The sequence below is a fragment of the Glycine soja genome, chromosome 1, assembly GCF_004193775.1.
Source record: "Glycine soja cultivar W05 chromosome 1, ASM419377v2, whole genome shotgun sequence".
NCBI classification, from domain to species: Eukaryota; Viridiplantae; Streptophyta; class Magnoliopsida; order Fabales; family Fabaceae; genus Glycine; species Glycine soja.
In genome coordinates this window covers 1785261-1810032 of record NC_041002.1, presented here as the reverse complement: position 1 = coordinate 1810032, position 24772 = coordinate 1785261, and the positions used below count along the sequence as shown (strand labels likewise).

The 24772-nt window shown below is 27.9% G+C and overlaps 1 protein-coding gene across 1 annotated transcript; it reads left to right on the top strand.

The window, feature by feature from the left end:
* The first annotated feature begins 18287 nt into the window (after positions 1 to 18287).
* Positions 18288 to 22495, top strand: LOC114408811 (ubiquitin carboxyl-terminal hydrolase 20-like). The gene is made up of 8 exons (XM_028371985.1): positions 18288 to 18964; positions 19056 to 19176; positions 19457 to 19567; positions 19734 to 19900; positions 20045 to 20389; positions 20509 to 20631; positions 21111 to 21795; positions 21890 to 22495. The coding sequence occupies exons 1-8, from the start codon at positions 18626 to 18628 to the stop codon at positions 22168 to 22170; spliced, it is 2172 nt and encodes a 723-aa protein (XP_028227786.1). The 5' UTR covers positions 18288 to 18625; the 3' UTR covers positions 22171 to 22495.
* The last annotated feature ends 2277 nt before the right edge of the window (positions 22496 to 24772 follow it).

Sequence of the window (24772 nt, the reverse complement as noted above, 5' to 3'; positions counted from 1 at the left end):
GAGTTTTTTGCAAAAAGTGAAAACGCGGCGTTCTAATTCTAACCATTTATTTATTTATTTTTTTCAACATGCACGAGTAACTCGAGTTAGGAACCAAATTTGCTTTCTTTCTGTTTCTTTTTTTTTTTTTTCTGGTTGAGTGAAAGGATAAATAACTTTGGGGATAGAGAGAGGAATTTCTACCTCGGTATAAAAATAAATTATCTAATGGTGATAAAATTAAAATTATTTGCATTAAATTTTATATTTAAATTTAATTTTCTTAGTTGTATAACAACAACAAAAATAAGTGTTGGGTCGGGAACTGGAACCTTCATCTCCATTTTCACATTTAGTTTTCTCTTTTTGTCTTTTTTTGTTTTTGTTATAATTTTGTGGACGACAGAAAAATCTGCACTCCACCTGTAAATTGTCTTTCTCTGGTGTGGCGTGGGATAATAATGGTAGCCCACAGAAAAAATAAAAATGGGTGCGCCTTTAAGTGTTGTTTGGTTCCTACAAATCAGGACCACAATCGACTCTTTGTACCGCTAAAAATCAGTAACTACGTTGTACTATTATACGTTTATACTAGTATTATTGTTTGAATACAACAACGACGACAACAAAAACAAACAAAGTGGGGGAGAAAATAACAATACAATCTATATTACTGAAATTAACTAGTTTTTTTATATTTTATATTATGCAAATATTTTTTTTTAAAATTTTATCAAATTTAAATGCATTTATGTAAGAAATTTAAATATCATTATTATTAAATATTTATAATATTGTTATATTGAAAAAAGTATAATTAAAAATGTCTTCATTATTGATGATTAAAACTAAATTAAATTAAATTAAATTTCATGGGATAATAACAAATTTAGAAGATAAAAAGCTTTTATAATTGATAAATAATTTAAGAAAACAAAATATTCAAATTAAGACACACCCTCTTAGTTTATTAATTTGATAAGGTATATGAAACTTTGAGGATCAAAATAAAAATTCAAATTGGAAAAGATATATTTAAGCAAATGTTAAGATATATATATATTGTATGCATCAGAAATCACGAGAAAATAATGTTAAATTTAAATTTGGTAAAGTTATGTTAAAATTTCGTATTTAATTTCCCCTTCATAAAAGAGAAAGATTATTATATAAACTCCACTTTAAAAATTTAATGACAATTTAAAAAAATTCCTCATAATAAGCATTAAATAAGTGGGGGTCTGTTTAATATTTATACCGAGAGTGATAGATACTATTCTTAATGAAAGGATTCATCTCCAAATCACGTGATTTTCCAGGGGAATTTTTTTTTTTAAAAATAATCTTAAAAGTCATATCGTTTGAAAATAAATATTCAGATTTATAATATAAGCAACATATCAAGTCACTGGTATAGTATACTTAAAAAATTACAATAAAGCCTTATTTTTATTAATTACTCATGTGCAACTAATTCTATGTTTTAATTCAGATATAAGTCACAGGACACCTAGTGATAATTTGTTTAATAAAGTTAACTTTTTCATAACCGAACTTGAGATTAATTTTTCTTTTTTAAATACCAACATAGATTTAAATATTAAATATGTTGTCTATATAAGTTTTGTTGTAAAATTACTTTTATATTGATATTATTTTTAAGAAAACTAATATCCAATTTACACTGTAATATTTTGAAGTTTTAAAAATTAAAAATAGTCCCAAAGTTTTAGGTCAAAATTCGTATCGAAGTTCGCTCAATTTTATGATTTTATTCATGAATTTCAAACTACACATGGGTTATATATTTTATGCGAAATTTTACTATACAATAATATAAAGAAATATATGTCAAGAGAAAAACTTAACTGAGTATCACAAGTAGTAATTTTATAGCTCAACATTTTAGCTTATGAATTATTATTTAGTTCAATCATACATAATATTCTAAATCAAGCAAACCTACTTAATATGTAAAACTTTTATTTAGTCATTTACAAAATTTTGAAGTTTTATATTTTAACTAATTTTAAATATAAAATTGTCTTATAGTCATATTAAATGATAATTAAAATCATTCTGAATGAAAAGTAAACATAGTTAGGAGAAAAGAACGTTTAAAGATGATTAGTTGAATTTTTTGATAAAAATTAAACATCAATAAAATAAATAAATACTTCACACATGATGACACAAAAAATAATTATTATAATTCTAAATCCATAAAATATTTACTATTTAATATATATATATATATATATATATATATAATAAAAGGTTATAAAAAAACTATAACCTAGAGGTTAGTGAAATTGTGTAAGGTTTTTTTGTATGTTTATGTCAGAGAAGAATTTATTTAATAAGATAATTTGTGTTTAATTTTTTTTAAGTATAATTTTTTTAAGTTAATAATAATTGTGTACCACGATGAGTCTATGACTCATTGAATTATAAGATACTCATGGTTTCTCCTATAAAAAATTAAAATAAACTCTTATATAATTCTACTTCTAAATTTTTTTATAAAAAAATGATAGTGTATTATACACTGGAACAACTGGTAATTATCATTAAAAAATTAATGTTTATATTAGAACTGATTTTTGTATGTAATAATATATTACCACACTAGGAAAAAAATGATAAGCATCTATGATTTTTTTTGGATGAAAAAATGAAAATTTTGTTTTATTATTTGAATGAAACGAAAAGAGAGACAAATAAAAATTTTATTTCTTCTTATTTGATTAAGAAAAAAAATATAATAATATTGTACATAACTTTTATACTATTTTAATATAATAATAAAAAAGTAAAATTAAACGGATGAATTTAAATTATAAAAAATATTATGAATCTCACTTATTCTTGAACATTAGTTTCCTTTTCTACCTGGATGATTTGCATTTGAAGCACATCAAGATAAGAAAGAGTTTGTTGACGAGCCATGGACAAGGTCGTTCTGATTTATTGCGTGCCTTTTTCATTTGACGTCTTAAAATATTGTCAACCATTTCATTATTGTGTCACGTTTTACTTTATGCTTCTATTGTGTATATTAAGTATAAACTGTTATATCTTTTTGTTCTCCACTTCACGTGTATACCACTTTTCCCTCTGAAAGCCACCCTCACTTTTGTTTCTTACTTCACTATCCATTTTATATTCCTCACTAATTATATAACAGATCATTATGCACTTTATCGTTCAATTCTACGATTTATTAAATATTAAAATTAAAATCAAATCGTTTCAATAATATTTTATTTTAATTACCTCTTATATGAATTTTAGATTAGTCCGAGTCTCTTCTCTTTAATAAATAGAAAAATTAATAATTTTTTTTATTAAAAGTGAATGTTATATGTAATATCATCTATAGTTATTCTTCTATTATTTGTTTTTTCAACTACCCACAACTAAAAACTAAAAAGTATACTTTAAATAAACAGAATAATTCTTAATATCCTATTTTCTTATTCACGGGACATTTTCTAAAACCTTAACGTACCGTCACTTAAAAAAAAAGTATGCTGTGGCTCGAGAACAGTGACATCAGAAAAAAAAAAAACCAATGTAGACAATAAATAATTTATAATATTCTTGTAAAAAAATATCACAATTTTTTTGTGAAACATATGATATTATGATAAAAAAAAATCTAAAATACTTCAAATTTTTATAAGTTACAATTATCCTTTACACATTTTTATATCTTAAATTTTTTTTTGTAATATTTTATTATCAATATTATAAAAAATTAAAAAGATAAAGTAATAAAATTAATATAAAAATGTGTAAAGGATAATTGTAACTTATAAAAATTTAAGATATAAATTTCATTTGGGCTCGCAAGTTAATTGGTTTCAAAAAATCTAAAATTACTTTCGTGGATTAATTTGACTCAATTCACTTAATTTGTGAATTAAGGTAAGTTAGCTTGAATGAGTCAAACCAACTTGTATTAATATGTTTTTATTTTATTAAAAAAAATATTTATTTCTCTTTTTTTTTTTTGCTTTTAAACGTTGTTGATAATTTTATTTTTTTTATTTTGAGTTTATTCTTGTGAACTATTATGTTATTGGACTTGTTCTATATGTGTTGTTATTTTTCTATAAGTTTTTAAATTTTTAAAATAGATGAGCCAGTTGGGTTACTAAAGTACTTGATGTTAATGATGTACCAACATGTAATGAGTTGAATTGAATTTTTTTTTATCACACAAATTTTTTTATTATATTAGCTCACTTTTTTGTTAAAAAAAAATAATTCACTTTTTGAATAATTTGTAGTGAGCTAATCATTGATCCGAGTGTTTTTGGTAAGATTTTTGAAAAACTTATAAGTTTCTTTAATCAACTTGTAATTTATTTTGATCAATTTGTTTGATACACATGTTTATTATAATATTTTATTTTTCATAAATTATTCAGAATAACTTATAGAAAATAAGTTAATTTGTAAATTATTAGTTTTATTTTTCAATTTTATCCTCATTAATTTATTTGAAATTTATTTTTATCCTCTTATTCAATTTAAAAATCATTTTATTTATTATTATTTTATTATTGTTGATGTCATAATTGGTTATACCCCTTGCCTTAACTGATTACGTTAATTAGTGGCATATTTTTGTGGGTTGATATACCTTTTTTGGATCACTTTTACAAACTATTTTTTTCTTTTAAAATGAGATTTTTACAAAACAATTTTTTTTTTTGTTATAGAACATTTTTTTGGCATGGGTCTGTTTTGATTATTAATGGGGTCAAGCTTTCAAATTTTATCACATGACATGTCACGTAAGCATCATAGATTAAACTATTGTTTGCAATAGCAATTTCATCTTGCATATTGCACGGATTAATCTTTAGATTGTTTCTTAACACGAAGTTTGATCGTGTTGGGCTAGTCCTTGTTTTCGTCAAATTGAATTCACCCATTTTATTTAGAGGTTGAGACCTTTTTTATGTGTTGTACCTGTGTCACGTCAAATAGAATGGAGTAGCAATTTAGAATTACTACTTCAAACACTTTTTTTTATGTCTCTCAATGAGTGATCATGTGATACACAGTGAAGTAATAATTCTTATTTGTTACTTTAGTTAGACCTTGAAAATGAGACAATATGAAGTAGCAATTTAGAATTGCCACTCCAAGCAATTTTTATGCATATAGTCACCTCATACAGTAAAATAATAATTATTACTTACTACTTTAATTTAGTTGACGTTAGCGCATGGACAAACATGTAACAATTGCATGTTGTTGTTAATGAGGTTGACAACTTATTATTGCGTTAAAAATGCAATTAGCAATAGCAATTTTATGCAGTAGCCATGTCATCATTTGACTTGGTTAGTGTTTGCTAGAGAGGTAAGAAAGTAAATAAAAACGTTATGAAAGAAAAAGAATTAAAAGAGATGAAAGATAATATAAAGAGGGATGGAAAGTAAAGTTATTTGGTTGAGATAAAAGAATATAAAAAAGATTAAATATTTGAAATGAAGTTTTTAGGAGATAGGAAAAAGAAAATTGGATTATGTAATAAATAATTGAATTATTATTTTTTAAATATTACTGTCCATTACTGGCCATTCAAAATGTTAACAAGTAAAAAAAAAAAACAAAAGACGTTACTAACGATCTTAAACCACTAAAAAATGCATAATTATAGGTGATTTCAATTAACAACCACAAAATGACATTCTGAACTGTCATAAACAACAAAAATATATTTATTACATCTTTTATAACGGTTTACATCACTACAAATGTAACTAGCATAAAATGTCATTTCCAATCCCACAATTAGTGCTCAATTCTGCTCATTTTGTAATAGAATTAACATTGCGGGTCTCATCCATTTTCTATTTCTTTCACACCTCTTTCACCACATACAAATAAATAATCTTATTTCTCTCTTTCATAATGTCAGCCCAAGCCTTAATTTATTTTAACAAAAAATAAATATGTTACATTAAACTCGCTTGTCAAAATTATAGTTTGACCTAATCTTTCATAATAAAAAAGTAAAACCATGCAAGCAATTTTTTTTTAAAATAGACCCACCCTTTTGAAAATTAATTTCTAAAAGAGACCTAAATGGGTTAGTTATCCCATTTTTGTGTTATTTCATGTGATTTTGAGTTGAAATCAACAATGTCATTACTTCACCTAACAAACAAAAAAATCTCTGCACTTTTCTACCAAACAATGCATGAACTCCAATATCCATCTACTTTTTTGCTCTTCCACCCTTTCCCCTAACACTTCAATGCAACCATACAAACAAAAAGTGAAAAAATCATTAGTTTTATCCTTTGATATATATTTGCTTCAGTTTCAAATATTAAAAAAAAATTATGCTAATTCATAAAATTAATTAATCATATTTAATTATATCAATCACAATTAAAATCTATTTTTTTTACCAACTTACTCTTCTTTAAAAAACTTGATATTAAAAATAAAAAAATCATTAAAACTAAAATTTCAATCAAATTCTTTAATTAATACTTTTAAGACACTAATTAATATTTATTTATGACAAATATTAATCTCTATCTTAAGAATATTGATTATAAAATATATAATAAAATTATTTATATCAGAAGGTAAAAAATTGTATTACCATAATTTTTATATTATTTTATGATTTATATTATAAATATTTTAATTTTTAATTTTTAATTAATTACCTTTAATAAAAGCCGTTATTTATTTATTTTGATTTTAGCCGCCGCGTGTCAGACACAGCTAAAGTCAAATCATTCCAACTTGGCGGTGGAGTGGGAAATGAATGTGGACCTGTCCGTACACCTCTCTTTGTATTTACTTGAGTTTCTTCACCAGACACGCAAGCAGATACATTGTTTGTTTTGTTGCCAGCCAAATAATCACTGCCTTTGAAATGATTATTATTGCTTTATAACCATAGAGGAAAAGAAAAATGTAGTTTATGGCAGTATTGATTTTAGCAGCAGAGAAAATTAATCCATATACCACGAAGCACGCATACATCAACTCACCTTTGATTGTTTTTGGTTTAATTCAAAATCTCAAATTTAAATTATAAATATATAATTATTTTAAGCTAAAATTTTATTATTCATAATAATCTTATTTGTCTTTAACAAAATTATCTCTAATTAAAAATAATATAGTCTAGAAAATAAAAAAATTAATCCATATTCTCATTTCACATGCTTTGGGGACTTTCTTTTATTCAACTTCTATTTTAAAACAGCTTTCTCAATCGATCATTGTATTAAATACCATTGTTAAGAAGGGATATTTTTATTAGAAATTACAATAAAAACATATTGATGTTTCATATTATCAAAAAGTCTCACGTAACTAATGTATCGAAGACAATAATAGCTTATAAGCATCTTCCATTAACTCATGAAGATGCTTTTTGAAGTGCAACATCGTAAAAATACATAATTAAGAACCACCATGGACAATATTTCAAATACAACTAACAATGTTTTATTTTTTATGTCATTCGTGAAGGGAATCTAGCCCTCTCCCTTGACCAAGGTTGCAATTGGAACAATTAATAATATTAAATGTTTTTTTTTATAAAATAATTGTTGTCCTTAGACAAAACTTTTTTCTGAAAAAGTATAATAAATAGATGTATGGAATTGTGACTTTAGACTTTATAGCAATTTTCTTAAAACTTTTTAATCCATCTGAACATCAACATAATTTTAGACAAAATTGTATTGTTTTATTTACATTTTAATAAAATTGTAGATAAAGAGATGCTATAACTAGAACTCGATGTAGTATCGGAATATATTAAATCTCGTTCATGTATATTATTATTTTTATATGGTGTTGATTCTTGACCCATAGTCTAGCTAATTGGTCTTACCTAACGCGAGGAAACATAAAGAATAGCAGCAGTAAGAAGCTAAATAAGCATAAAGGTTATCTTGTCTTACTGTGTTTAATATATAACACAACTCCTGCTGTGATTCTGTCATCACCAGACACCATTGCACATGGGATCATTTGTAATGTTTTGCTGAATTTCTTTGAAGTTATTCAAAGATGTGATGTTGCACCAATTATGTAAAATATCCACTTGTGAATGGTCTTCTGTCTTCAGGTTTAATTTGTCCTCTAGCTCCAGGTTTGATGTTTTAGTCTTCACATTGGCTTAGGGGCTTAGCAATATCTGTTGTTACGATAACATGGTTAAGGGTTAAGGTTAGCTAGTATAAAATTATGTGAACAGATGTTAAAAACTTTATGCTTTGATTTACTTTTTCTTTTATAAACGCAGACTAAAACTATATATATATGAAGAGAAGTACTGTACGATTTTTAATTGAAATATAGTATATAGTTTGAAAATGGACGGTGGGTTATATAGAAACTGTTTGACATATATGTCCCCCACGTTTGAGTTAGTAACAACATTTGGCCAAGAGGGAAAGAATCAAAGATTAGACGATCCACGAAATACTATGTAGTACAAGGATGAGGTTGAATTGAAGAGAGAAAATTACTAGAAAGCAGACAACTTGTCAACCACGTGAAAGGTGTTAACGGTTCTACAGTCTACACTGCAATATGTTCACAATGCGCGGATGAAAAAGTTCAGAAGACCACTTAACATAAACAGAAAACTCCGACCAAGCACACCTGCCCGCGTAAGACTGAGTGAGTTAGAAACATGCGTAGACAATATGCCTCCTCCCTTTCAAAATCATAATGTTTAAAGCAATGTTATAAAAACTGTTCCTATCATTGACCTAATTCAAATAGTAGATTTGTAGGTAAGTGGTTCAATCGGTGAGGTAATAATTAGTATGATATATATTAAAAATTTAAAATTATATATATAAATTTATTATATATAAATATAAAATTAATATTATTTTATTAAGAAAAATTCATTAATACTTTAAAATTTAAAATAACAAACAGATTTAAACACTAATTTAACTTAAATTAAGAGAAAAAAAATGAAACCTATAAATAGGAAATTTATGGTACAATTCACAGACCAAGGCAGCAAAACTAAAAAACTAGTAGATACCATTGGTGCAAAGTTGATTTTAAAGCAATTTTATCATTGGTTCGTATATGTTGAAAGTCATTTCTCTCAAAAAACCTAATTGGTGACCTTTGATTGAAATATTTCATTCTAACCAATTTTTTTTTCAGTCACAGTAGAATTTTGTTTAAGGAGACAGAGTCTAATATTACTCATACCAATGACTTATTTTTTCATATGGATTAAGCATAATAATAAATTATTTATTAAATTTTTTACTCTAAATACATTATTTATAATTGTTGAGTGATTGGTGGTGGTTAAAAAAATGTTAGACACAACACTAAAAAAAATTACTAGATTAATTTAATTTATTTAGAGTAGATTTAGAATAAAAAATTAATATTTCATTAAAAATGAAAATATCATTTAATATGAAATTTAATGTTAAAACATCAATTATTTTGAAATGGAAATAGTATTATAATAAAAATTATTCTTAAAATTAGAGTGAACCAACTAATTGGACTAGAGAATCGGTAAATCGGCTCAAATAAATTACAAAACTTGCTATATATATAGGAGAAAAACTAGTTCAAGAGGCCATGAGTCCAAGAACCAGTCAAAATTGGTTAAAAACTTACGAAGAATCAGTTCATAGTAGATAAACAAAAAATGTTTAATGCAACTTTTTTTTTTGACGGGTAATGCAACCGTATTTACACTTTATTTTTTTAATTGTAAAAAAAACTATTTTTTACATTAAAAAATAACCTAAAGTATTTGTCATATTTTTTATTCTAGACATTAAGTTGTTAATATTAATAGATTTTTTTAATTCTGTTATTATTAATAGACACTGTTGTGCATTATTAAAACTTAGACTTAAATATTATGATATATTTAATTTAAATTTTTATGTGTAATTTAAATAGTAAAAGCTTATGAAAAATGTTTGTTCAATATTATTTTGTTGATATCGGTAAACAAAGTTGGATGTAAAGAATTATTTCTATTAATGATTAAATTTAGATATTATCCAAATAATTTAATTTTACCTTCAACATATTAATAATTTGTATCCAATCATATTAATCACATTTACTTAACTTCGGGTCAAACTTCTAATTAATCAGAGTATTTTTTTTTTCGATAAATAAGAGGGTTAATATAAAAAAAATAATTGTTGATACCAGTTCAATTACATCTAAATCATCAAGCCTTTAATTAGTGTCTGAACTGGTTTAAAGATCGGTTGGATTTTAAAATTATTGATAATGAACAATATTCTATTATTATCCTTATCATAATATCGCGCCCTAAATTAATTATTCTAACTCTTTAAAGTTAAAGTACTACATAAATTACAAATTTTGACAAAATTAGTATTTAGTTTTTAACTTTATTTTTTAATTTATTCCTTTAATTGGTTTTATTTTTATCAATCTCAAATTGATATGTTAAATTTAGAGTTTAATTTGACCAAAATAAAATAAATAAAATCATGGTTTAAACCAAACTGCAGATTTTTTAAAATATAAGAACTAAAATCGCAAAAAAAATAAGAATATCAAAATTACAAATCAAGAATTAAAGGGAATAAAAAGGTAATTTAGATAAAAAAAAACAAAGAATCAATATTGTTGGTTTGTTGGAACGGAGAGAAAATAATGCCAGCAGAAAACTTTGAAATTTAAATTTTTGAGAAAAGAATATTATATATATATATATATATATATATATATATATATAAACTTTTCTTTTCAATAAAAAAGGATTAATCAATTATTATTTGTGTTTTCTCTCTATTTTTTTATATTTTATCTTCATTCTTAATTAAAACATGGGGCAACAAATTAAAATATTATTGTTCCTTTAAACTTCTAAGACATTAATCTGTTTGGTGAAAAGGATATAGGGAGAGGGGAGATGAAAACTATTTAGGTGGTTTAATAGGGAAGAAAAATAATTTTAAAAATGATAAAATTTACTGTGTTATATTTTCTCTATTTTTCTTCAACCAAACACTTATAATCTTTACTTTATTTCTCACTTATTATCACCATCATTTTTATTTTCATTTTTTTCTTCTGTCAGCCACAAAAAGTCGTAAATATTTTAACAAGCCTCATTGCATCACACTTCTTCACTAGCAAAATATATCCATCAACCAACCTTCTTCTCTGGTTTAAATTAAAGATCTAATGAGTCAAATTTACAACTAAACGGTTTACGAAATCCATGATTAGTAGTAAATGCTTATAACGAATGATGAGGTTAGAGTTAGAGAATATTGCAACCAATGGATTAGGAGTATGTGAATTGGAATGTTGAAGACAAGATTTCAGGTATAATGGGTCAAGCCAAAAGGCAAAGCAACAGCCAAGAAGCAAATATATGAAAGAGATGTTTGAGGAGCTGAGTCAAGATGATTCAATTGTATGGCTGTTATGTGTGTGGTCTGCACTCTGCACTTAGACATATGGACCCCAAATGCAAATGCGCACGTTCTTCACGCAATCACTTCTCGTCGGTACTTGAATCCATCAACAGTGACAGTGCCTGCAACTTGCTTAATTAACATTAATTCTTCAGCAAGACACCAAACATTGTGTGTCCCTCCTCTGGATTTAAAATACAACAAAAATTGTACACGGTGATCTTCATAAGTTTATATTAACAAATGTTCACTAGTATTTTTGGAACATTAATTAAAAAAAATTTAGGAAGGTATAAAACTGTGTTATTTATGACTTTTTTTTATGTTATTCTATTATTTTTCATAAAAAATATTTTTTTATTTTAATTTCTTAACCAATATTCTAAAAATATGGATTAACTAGACCCTTTTACATTAATAATTCACACAATTTGTTATATAAATTTTTTCATTTAATATTATCCTTAATAGTAAGTTTTATTCGAGTACTCATTCTGAATTCATAAGTAAAAATAATTAATTTTATATTAATTAAAAAAGTTAGTTTATATCATTTATTTTCTTAATCTCAAGTAAAATATAAAAAAATTTGCTATCATTAATAAAAAGAAGCTATTGAAAATAAAAATAGAATTTAATAAAAGTGTTAGGATAAAATTATATTTGTGATATTAAATTGATTGAGTATCATTTTTTTTTGTTTCTATATGAGTTTAGAGAAAATATAATTTAATATCACAACATGTATATATATTTAAAGCATGATATCTTTTTTGTAATGTACTCAGTAAATTTTTATTGTTTCATTAGCATATCGTTGTATACACACCTATTATTCCGGTTTTAAATATAAAAAAAAATGATTCATACTAACTAAGAAATTAGTTAATCATGTTTAATTACATAAATTTTAAATAAAAAATTCTCAACTTATCTTTTATTAAAACTTGGTATTAGAAATAGAAAGGAATTATTAAAACTAAAATTTCAATTAAATGAAAAGTATTTTTAGAGACAATCATTTTTTTATTAGGGTTACATGTTGGATTTACTGAATAGCAAGTTAACAGATCAAAGACAAGAAGACCGAAATTGCAAAATAAAAAATAGAAAAACAAGATCGCAGGTTGATTATATTAGGAACAAAAGTAAAATTAAGTTAAATATATTTTAATACAGAAATTAAAATAATAAAAAAAACATAGTGGAGAAATCCCAACCAAACATAACTTTAAGCCTTTAAAACGTAAAACTGCATAATTTGTTCCATGCTTTGGCTCATGATAATGCTATTATTGCTGTCTTCTTACCAAGGACAGCACAAATTTCAATTGATAATATTGCGTGAAGATATGCAATATGCATATTAATTAATGTCATAGAGATGGATTAAGTTATGCTTCTACTTTATGGCTTAGAAAAAATTACTTTCCTTGCGAGATTGCATTGCAGCTTCAAGTCTAATATTACTAGCTAGTTTTATTTTCTTTGTGTAATCACAGAATACATTGCATATATTAACGACAATGTTATTGACTTTATTTATTAGCCATGACAATTTTCTTTTTGAAAAAATTACTCAACATGAAATATTAGGACCAAAGATTTGTAGCATCTCATGTAGACCACAAATATACAACATCAGCTGTGGATATTTGGATTCAGATGTATCACCTAAAACATTTAACAAAAGTGATAACGACATTTTTCAATCGTATTTGATTCAAATGGCATTATCAATATGGTGGGTGTGAATTGTGATTTAATTAGATGCAATGCAAATGTAAAGCGTGTCTTTTCTAGGTCATAGAGGACGAGGCAAGTTATTATTTGAATTGTGTGGCTGGGCTTGATTGGATTCATGTTGCTGTCATTAATAGACGTATCTTAGTATAAGTACAGGATTTAGGCTATACATAATTTAATTAAGATATTTTGGATTTTATATTATATATATAATTATTTATGAGTTAAAAATATATAATTATCTTGAGTAGAGGAATTACTAACCTACTGAGTATAGTAGCAAAACGAAAAGGAAAAAAAAAAAAGGCAACAGATAATATCTTCATTCAAATAAACTAAAAAGACTCATTATCGTCACAATTAAAAAATAAAAATAGAACCATGCATCGCCAGTCCCGAGCTATAAATGCCTTTTTTTTTTGTATGATAGGGTTGCGGACCAAATTTTTGTATATAATATCATAAATAAATTAAATATTATGATCGAATCTTCACTCATAATGCATAATAAGGTTTTTAAATTTTAAAATAATTTAAATAATAATTTATGATTGAACAGATAAATATTAAACTCTTATATTAATTTGTTGTTCCATTAATAAAACTAGGAAAATATGTTATTTCAACAAATCCTATCTAGTTTGCACAACAAGCTAAAGACCACGCTCTTCTTACAATAAGGCCCAGTAGATCAGAGGGCCCAAGCTCAGTTGAGAACACGTTAGTGCATAAAACAGCACATGACAAAATAAGCACGCTTTTGTATATGACGCAATCTAACCCAAGATTTTAAGAGGTTTCTGCAAGAGATTTGGACGTGGACGAAATCTTATTCAAAGAAGATTCAGTTTGGATCGAGAACTATAAGGTTCAATTTAGATTTTTAATCTTGTTGGGCTAAAAAAGTATTTGTTAACTAAAAGTTTTATGGATGAGAATAATCCCCATAGACCCTCATCTCAGCAAAGGAAATTGTTAAGGCAAGTTGATGCCGAAGATTCTCTATATCTTATTGATAAAAACTTTGAAACGTTTGCTTGTGATTCTGTGAAGCATCATAGCTCTTGTTCTTGCCAAGGAGGGCCTAATGAAAGTTATAAACATATCCCTTGAATGTTTTGTTTCTTTATCACAAGCTATCTGCGTTTTGAATTTCGGGTAAGTTGCATTTGTTATTTACGAAGCCCAGCATTATAGACCAACTTATCAAAATTGTTGATAAGCACAACCTTCATTTCTTTCACAGGAAGGTGGAGAGAAAGATTAACAAAACCCATAATTATTGAAAATATATAAAAACAAAACAAAATTAAAATATATAAATAAAAATCAATTCTCACCTCTTCACCTAATTTTTAAGGTTGAGTTAAATTTCTCACATTATTCATTTTAAGAATAATTTTTAATCGTTCCTTCATTATGTTCCATCCAATTTTTTATGAAAAAAGGAAGAAAATAGATCTTTTTATATAAAAACAAAAAATACTCTTATTTTTATCTATTTATATGAAAATCAGGGATGGATAAAAAAATCTATTAAATGAGCGCATATTTTTTCCTTTATAATTCTTTAAATATCTAACTTCTAATAAATAATCATTTTAAAAAATATTTATTATTTTAACATAAAATTTAATTTTTTTTATTTTAAATGATAATAATCAAGATTGATCTACAATACCAACAAACACACAACTAGTTATCCACAATTCTAGACTAATTATCACCTTAATCATTACTATGACAACAAATACAACTATCTGTCCCCCTTTAGATCCGTCATCGATAAAAATAACATTTCACGATTTTGGTGGACTACACACATACGAATGAGTAGGTGAAAAACATTGAAACTTGATTTGATAAAATAATCTCACTAGTTGAACTAAAAGTTGTGAGGTTCTATAAATACTATATCACTAAATACAACAATAAATACTATATATAAAAATATTATATTAAGGTTTAAGATTAAAAAGGAAAGTGTTTGACATTGAAATAAGTTAGTCAAATTTTCAGTAATCTCACAAATCAACCAATCCATTGAGTCACTGAGAAAACCAAACTCAACCATAACATATTAACAAATGCACATTTTTCTCAGGCCTTCCCTTATACGTTCCACGCCGTTTTCTCACTAAAAGAAAACGTGAAAGGACATACAATTTGTTTTGAATAAAAAAGAAAAGGGAAGAAGTAACAACAAAAGATTAGTGGTTATTTTTGCTCGAGAAGAGAAATGGTGTGGCGTTGCCACCACACTGAGCAAACACCCCCTTGCCTGAGAAAGTCTCAACCCCTAATTAACTCATTCCATAATTAACAACCCTTCTAAATACCCATTTTCATTCCCATTTTTTTTCATTCGATTGTCACGTTCCCATGGCCTTTGATGCCTTCAACGATAAGAATATCGTGTTTCAGGTTCACAACCCTACATGTATTTTGTTTCAGATGTGTTTCGATTGTGATGCAAAGAACCCAACTTGGGCCTCTTCCTCTGCATCGATTGTTCTGCTGCACATCGTAGTCTCAGTTTGTTGGGCAAGTTATGCTCCCTTGTAATATGCTTTCCATGTGTTCGCAATCGTATGTTATTAGGACTTAGTGTGCTTTGGTTTATACTTTATGTAACTTGAAAATTTTGGTTCAAATGCATGGCGTCAAACCTTGAGAGTCTAAAAGGGTTGATTAGGAAGTTGAACTCTTGTTGGTGGAATTGGTTCATTGATTAACTATATTTTAATAAATAATGTAGGTAGATGTTTTTGTTTGGTGAAACATTTGGAAGTGTGGTGGCGGTGGCAAATAATGTACGTGAATCGCAATTTCTACAATTGGCAAGCATGTCACACTAAGGGGAATTGAAAATGTATTGTTTTCTGTGTTTTATATTTTATTTAATTTTTTTTAATATGTTTCGATTTAGTATTTATTTGTAACATAGAAATTCCCCTAAGGTTAACTTTTATTAAAACCTTTTTTTTTATTGTTGCATTGTTGAATGAATATATTAATCCATGGCTACATAGGATTGGAAGGATGATCAATGATGTTATATAAACAACTTTGTGCAATAAATCTATATAATGGGGCAACTTTCTTTTCGTTGCTTTCAATGGATCCCACCAATTTTTTTTATTATATTTTATAATTATATTATTTACAAATTAATTAAACTTTTAAAATTAAGAAATTTTTAATGCATTATTGTGTTAGATATTTTTTGCCGATGTTAAAAAAAATTAAAATTAAAAAAATACAAATATAAACATAATTAAATTATATTTTATTTAAAAATTAAAAATCAAATATAAATATACACAACACACAAATATTCATACTGTGAGAATTTTGATTTGGATTCGAAAACAAATTAAAACAATTGTTAATTCTTTGAGAATGAAATAAGAAAAATTTTCAAAATTTTAGTTGTATAAAAAAATTACATTACACTCTATTTATATGATAAAAACTCTAACGGCTAAAAAAATTCTCCAACAACTAGAATTGATTGCTTTTTACACATTTACACGTTATAGTAATAATTTTAGACTTTTTTCTTTAATTTTGATTGTTAAGCAACGTTCCTTTAGAGACCAACATTTGCCTTAGAAGCAACATTTTCTGCTTTGCTGTAATGGGAGTTGCTATGCAAGCATGGTGCTAGCTTTGACAAGTTGCTTCCTTGGTATATCCTTGTTCCATAGAACCACTAGGGTCTGCTAGTGATTAGAGATTTGAGGTAATATGTATGAGATTATAGGTTCAAATTTTAGTATGATTATTATAAAAAAAATAATCATGTTCCATACAAAGGACCATCTTGCATTTATTATTTGTTTTCAAATACTCAATACAAATAATATTGAGCCTTGAATAAAAAATTAAAACAAAAACATCTAATGAAAAAAATTAGATACATGAAAAATAAAAAAATTAAATGCCATATTAATTTTAAGAAGCTAAGAAAATACATCTATTAATTAATATTATTAATTGTTTGGTTTTGGGATTTCAATTATATTTGTTGAAAAGGAAAATAATAAATATTTTTATAATAATTTTAAAAATTAAATACTTTAAATTTTAACTTATTAATTTATATTTTAATTCCTTAGCATGAAAAACGCGTGCCGTTAAATTTCTTCTAAATATGAAATAAATTATTGTTGAAAGTCATATAGAATTTAATATTATTACCATATTTGAATAGTATTTTGTAATAAACTTATTTATTTATTATTTAACTATTATTTTAAGAAACAATTATTATAATAATAATACTAATATAGAAAATTTGAGCGCATAATAAAATTTTGAGTAAATTAGGCCTGTATTTCTATTTTTTTTTCGAATTACGCATAATAATACTTTTTGTCTATTTATACACTATTTCTCTTTAATGTTTGGAAATATTACACATATTTGTTGTATATTACATTATCTCGTCAATATTTGAAAATATTACATTAATATCTTTTATATATTATTGGGACATATCTCTATTAATATCTTTTATATATTATTGGGACATATCTCTTGTAAAGGAGGTTGTTATAAATAAACAAGAAAAAAATATTGTATAATCACGACCGACTCAATGATAAGTGACACTTAAAATAAATTTAATTTTTTTTTTTTACTTTAAGTATGTTGTTTTCTTTATCAATGCATGATACCTATTTTACTTATACATACTGATAATAAATATTTTTTTGGTGTACTTGCATAAGTTTTAAGTATTTTATTCTTGGTCGGATTATGTGTAATTAAAAAAAATATTTTGGGGTTGTTAATGCAATTTGATATAATTTTTTTTATCAAAAATATTTTAAATTTGAAACATAGAAAAATTGGACATTTTAAAGTAATTTGATAAATGCATTTAATATTTCTTTGACGGCATTCGTAAGAATTAAAAACAGTGTGAAGGTTTAAAATAATTAATGCAACCTGAGCTAAACCCGCTGAGATTTTTATCTACCATTCTTTATCCTTAAAAAAAATTTACAGTTTTTGATAATAATTTTATCTACAGCATTTAATAGGTTATTTTCTTATAAATAACTCTGAAAGTGAAGCGGTGATGGTACCAAACAAACCCTGTGGTACAGTAACAGAGAGCGCGCGCGATGCCACTTTCGCGAAAATGATTTTGGTGCCAAAACCTCCCAAACACCAAATCAAAACCCCCTTTTGTTTTTCCCTCTCATTTCAAACGCTTTTCACCTTCCCTCCTCCTCTTCTTCCTCTCTAAACCCTAATTCCCAAACCCCGCTTCCCCAATTTGTTTTCTCCCTCTTAAAAATCCAAAATTTCTCCGAAATTCGCAGATTCAAAATCCTCCTCCTTCTCATTTTTTTTCCTATTTCAAGCGTTCAACTCCGTTTCTTCTCTAATTTTTCAACCCTAATTTACACTCCTCGTCGCGAATTTCCATGTGTCTCTCACTCTCTTCACCAGCTATGGCATCCGAGGAGCCAATGGATGCTCCCCCCGCGCCGAATCTGCTTTCCGAAACCCTAAGTGCCGCCGAATTGGTCGCCGATTTGGGCGGTGATTACGCTCTGTTCCCGCCCGGCGGCGGTTCTACCGAGTTCCGGCAGCTCGACGACGACGTCTCGTCTTCGCTTTGGTCGTCGGCGTTGGTTTCGAATTCGCGCGTCTCCGCAGTGGCGCCGGAATCGTGGATTGCTCCACAAGGAAATTGGCTCTTACCTGAAAATGAAGGTTCAGACAATGCTGAATCTGCCTCTGAAGTCGTGCCTTCTAAGATGGTAGATGTTGTCGTTGTTCTGTTTCGATTCCTTTTTTTTTCCTCTCGATTTTTGTATTGATGATAAATTGATAATGTATTTTGTTTACCAGGGAGCAGGGCTTGTGAATCTTGGCAATACTTGCTTTCTCAATGCTATTCTGCAATGCTTTACGCATACAGTGCCTCTGGTGCAGGGTCTTCGTTCCAGCACTCATCCTATCCCTTGTTCTGGTGAGTTATGCTTGTTTGAATTTAATTTTGGCGTTGTTTGCAAGTATTTAGTTTTAGTTTATTGGTGATTTGCAGTATTGTTGGGGTTTACTGATGATCCGGTGTTATTTGACTTTTTGTGATTGACTGATTTAGAGGGTGGATTATTTTTGGGATTGAAATTTGTAAAGCAGCACTTTTCCTGTTGCTTGCTCCTTGCAATTATGTGTATAGTTTGAGTGTGTTTTATGATTTTTTTTTCTTTTGTGAAGATTTTGATTTTTGGAATCGGGAATTTCAGGTCATAAGGATGGGTTCTGTGTCATTTGTGCTCTTCGTATCCATGTTGAACGTTCCTTAGCGGCTTCAGGAGGGACATTTTCACCCTTGGAATTTGTGAACAATTTGAAATGTATCCTTCTTTTACGACTTTCATGATTATTGTTTAACTAGCTTGCAGACTTTCATGATTATTGTTCCATTATTGGCTCATGAAATAACCTTTAAATAAATGTTGCAAGATTGCTTTCTTTTTATTTTTGGATGGCTGTTGTGATCCATAACCATAACCATCACAGATTTTTCTTCTGATTTTAGAAGATACCAGCAGGAAGATGCCCATGAATTTATGCAGTGTACCTTGGATAAACTGGAAAGATGTTTCCTAGGTTTGAAGAAGAGTAATTTAAATTTTGAAGATGTTAATCTTGTAGAGAAAGTATTTGGAGGCCGTCTCATTAGCAAAGTATGGCGGTGAAGTGCATTGTTAAACAATTTGGTTTTTGGCTTCTTTATGATTTGTATTGTTGTGTTTGATAATAACTATCTTTTCCTGGTTTTTGTGTTTTGGTTTCAATTAATAATGTTCTCATTGTGTTTTGTGTTTCAGCTTCAATGTTCTACTTGTGACCACACTTCCAACACTTTTGAGCCACTTATTGATATGAGTTTAGAGATAGATAATGTAGATTCTCTTCCAAGTGCTCTGGAATCTTTTACTAAGGTGGAAAACATTGATGATAACCTTCAATGTGATAACTGCAAGGAAGAAGTGTCCATGGAGAAGCAGCTTATGTTGGATCAGACACCATCAGTTGCTGCATTTCATTTAAAGAGATTTAAGACAGATGGGATCCTTGTTGAAAAGATTGATAAGCATATTGATTTCCCATTGGAGTTAGACTTGCAGCCTTACACCATTAAAGTTATGGAAGACCCAGGGGCTGAAAATGATGTGAGTTATGATTTTATAACTACATTTACATTTTACTAGATCTTTGTGTGTGGGTAGTTTTTGAGTATTCTTTTTTTCCCTTGTGAATTCTGTGTTCTGACTCATTTTTATTTTGAAAGGTACCATTGAAATATGATTTATATGCCATTGTTGTGCATACTGGACTTTCATCTACTTCAGGGCATTACTTCTGCTTTGTTCGCTCAGCTCCAGACACATGGCATAAGTTGGATGATTCAATGGTATCATTGTTTCCCCCTGGACGTGCTTAATTATTTTGCATGATATGTTTGATAATAAAAGGTTTGAGTGTCTTCCTAGGGTTTGTTCATTGTACAAGATAATTAATTGGCAATTGTGTTAAGTATCAAATCTCTCTTTTTGTTTGAAGTGTTCATGCTTTGGTTTTACATGTTGAATAAACAGTTATCTACAGTTTGATATGATTATTGCAATAAAAGTTTATCAAACAGTTGTCCATTTGTTTTTAGTTCATTGTACCTTATTACCTATATAAAAATATGGAATTTCTATGGTTGAAATCATGGCAAGATTTTACTTATTTCCTCATTTTCAGCCCCCTAGGTCTTCCATAACTTTAAAAAAATTCTTTGCTTCTGAAGTTTCTTTTGCATATAGTTTGTGCTTTTTTTTTAGTTATTGTGTTGGTTAATGTTTGTTTTAAAACTAAACATATAATGTTTGGGGACTTTTTCTTCAGGTTACTGAGGTCTCAGTAGAAACAGTACTGTCTCAGGAAGCATACATATTGTTTTATGCGCGACAGGGTACTCCATGGTTTTTGAGTATTATGGAAGAGAAAACACAATGTTTGAATCCAAATATTATGAGTACATCTCCTAAGTCTGTTTTAGACGTTGGTGACAACATGTGTAAATCAAATCCTATTTTACTTCCAAATATTGAAAGAAGTGTGGCTGAAGAATCCAAAGAGTATTCTGAGCCTCAGTTTGATTATTATTGTCAAGAAGATCATGGTTTTCTTGAAATAAATGACACTGAAGATGTGACTCATGGCTCTGGACAATTGCTCTCTGGATCAAATCAGGAAATTTTTTATTCGAATACCTCTAAAGATGTTGATGCCCAAAAGCTGTTTAGTAGTAGGGGGGGACATAAAGTTGCTACTCATGGCTGCGGACAATTGCTCTCTGGGTTAAATCAGGAAAGTGTTGGTTTGAATAGCTCAAAAAACGTTGATGCCCAACAGCTGTTTAGAAACTGGACCACCTTGGATGATAGTGCCATGTTTGACATTGGGAATTCATATATTGAGAACGGTAGTCTTGATAATGACAATACCTTTCAGGAAGCTGTTGATTTTTTAGAGAAGGCCGGTTTCCATTCTTTAACTCTGCCTAGCTTGCCTCCTGATGATGCTCCAGGTAGTTGAATATACTTTTGCTAAATGTCCTTTTTTGTCAGCATTACTTTTATGAATTACTTGTTTGTTTAATGAGCTTGAGTTGGATTTCTCAGATAAGTTCCACATCTCATGTGATAATTTGAAGAGACAGAATCATCGGAGCTGTAAAAGATCATCAAATAAGTTAACTGGGGATTCTGAAGAAAGACGAGAAGCTGTGAAATATCTTTGCAAGAATCGTTCAAGGAGAGGGGCACTTTTGAAATTTGTTACTCCAAACAAAGTTTTGGACAAGAAGAGAAAAAATATGGATTCATTGCAGTGTAAGAAAAGCACCAAAAAACCAAGCCATACATCTGTCACCCCCCCTGTGGCCGCAGGAAGTTCACGGTGAATATTTTTTGGTTGTTTGGTGATGTACTTGAGTTCTTTTGGCGAAAAGCCTACAGCCGTTATCTTTTCTCTCTCTCTCTCTCTTTTTTTAATTTGTCAATACCTAGTACTCACCACCGAATTGTATAGTTTCACACCCGAGCGAGTGATGCATGGATGAAATGGGTGTCTGGATATGTTCCCCCTTCTGCACAGGTAGAACATAGCCAGTGAGGACAAGGATGTAAAAACAATTACATTGATAAATAAGACGATCCTAGTGGTTCTGAACATCTTAACATTGATTATATCGGAAAAAGCCAGTAGTATTCGATTTCTCGGCCCAACTTTCCGGTTTGCGTAGGTGTTTGTATAAAAGTTTCTAGTTATACCTACTTAGCAAGTCATTTAAGCACTTGTCCAAGTTCAAGTGTTGTTCATGTCTGAGGGTGGCAACTACTAAGCAAATATTCTTTAATTAATGTAACTTTGAAAAACGTCAATAACTAAGTAGCTCTTGATCATGTAAAGCGCTTGTCTTGATTGCCGAGCACGGGAAATATGAACTATATAAGTTGTTACTATGCCTGCAACAAATCCCTTTCCCGGTTTGGTTTTTAATGGTTCAAACTAAACCATCTTTGTCTTCTAATCGTACAATCCTGAGCAATGGACATGCCACTTGCAATGATCTTCCTGATCTTGACTTTTCTAGCCCAGGAAATACTAACAAACATGTTGTGGTTGTGATGGATGGGATGACAGAGTTCACCAAAGATACTCTTCAATGGGCGCTTGATAATGTCGTTACTGCTGGCTGCATCCTCACTCTTCTTGGAGTCATGCCATGGCTTAACATTCCACGTGAGTGGTATTTACTTGACTTTGTGCTGTTTCTGCTTTAGCAATATTCATGGGAATTATTTTTGTATTTCATCATAACCCGAGTTTATGAAATTGAAACTGATAGGTCCCGATCAGGTTTAGTGATAGCAATAAATAAAGTAGCCATATAATTGTGAACAGAAGAAAATAGCTTGCCGCATTTCTGAAAGAATAAATAATATATGTACTAATAGATCTTGTTACAAATCCTCATATATGATTAGTGTGTTAACATTTATTCAAAAGTTTGCTAATTTTTATAAATACTATCTTAAAAATAATATCTATACTATTTTTTTTAATTGATTTGTGCTTGCCTATTAAACCCTTTATCAAATCCAATGGGTTTAAATTCAAGAGAATCATAACTAAGTTTCCTTTTACGAATAATAGCAATAGTTATTAAATTTAAAACACAATAACTTCCCTCGATAAATGACACGTTTAACAGCTACTGTCAATGTAAATAAAGGCGAGGTAAGAACTGGTTCAATGAAGGAATCATGGAAAATTATCTCCCCAGGAACCATTTAATGTTGTGTAGTCTTTTTGAATGAAATGTTACTGTTAGTTATTTCATGTTTGGTGATGAGGAGGATTGTAATTCATGAAAAAATGGTATATGGAACAGATCTCATAAAAGGAACAAAGATTTCTATGCCAAAAAGATACCATGCAACATTTTCATGATGAATGATGATGGAAGGGTTGACATGATCAAAAGCAGGCAGATGAGTCATAACGGCGAAAGCATTTCTGCAGAATTGGCACTGTCTAAGCCTCAAATGACAGTTTCAGAGGAATCAAAGGATACTAATAAGTGAGGAGAATATATTGGATGACAAAAACAGCACTTTGTTCGTTAGGAAAGCACTAGTTACGCACAGATTATATACACCACCAGAGGCTTGACAATTACCGGTCAAGGGTGTTAGAACCTAAACCGACAGAAATAATGAGCAGAGTGTTCCATCGGATACTATTTTCAGATATATGTCATGAAAGCGTAAGTCTTTTACACATTTACATTGTTAATCATAAATTATGATGCATATATCATAAGATTATTTGATTTTATAATAATTATTTTAAAAGTGATGTTAATATCATTTTTAATTGATTAAAATCTTAAGAATTTTAACAATCACAATAATTAATAGTTACATAAAAGTGTTTTTAATACTTGTACTAGAAAATTATGATTTATTTTACATTAAAAAATATACAATAATAATAAATAGAAAAAAAATAGATTTGTATATACGGATATACATTTTTGAAGTAAGAAAAATTTTCTACTCTACATATACCCACACCACAAGAATTAGACTAATTTTTGTTATTAATTTTTTAATAAGTGAAACTCTAAAGAGTAAATTTTCTTGAACTTTTTCAGATTGTGTCTAGTACATTTTGTTCTCAGTTATATGTTTCTATTCATAACTATAAATAAATATGAATTTAAGTCTTTTTTAAAAAGGAGAGATTTTATTTAAAATAATTTTATATCTCTTTATTTTTATATTTGAAAAATAAAAATTATCTCCTATCTTTTTATCTTAAAAAGCTTCCTATTATAGACAAAGATAATTCTCAAATAGTTACATGACTAGTTACAATAAATAATCTGATGTGTAATAATATAATCTTATTTTATGGAAAACTTTCACATTTATAACATAATATTTTTTGTTTATATTAATAATATTCTTAGTGCTAGCAAATAATATAATAATATT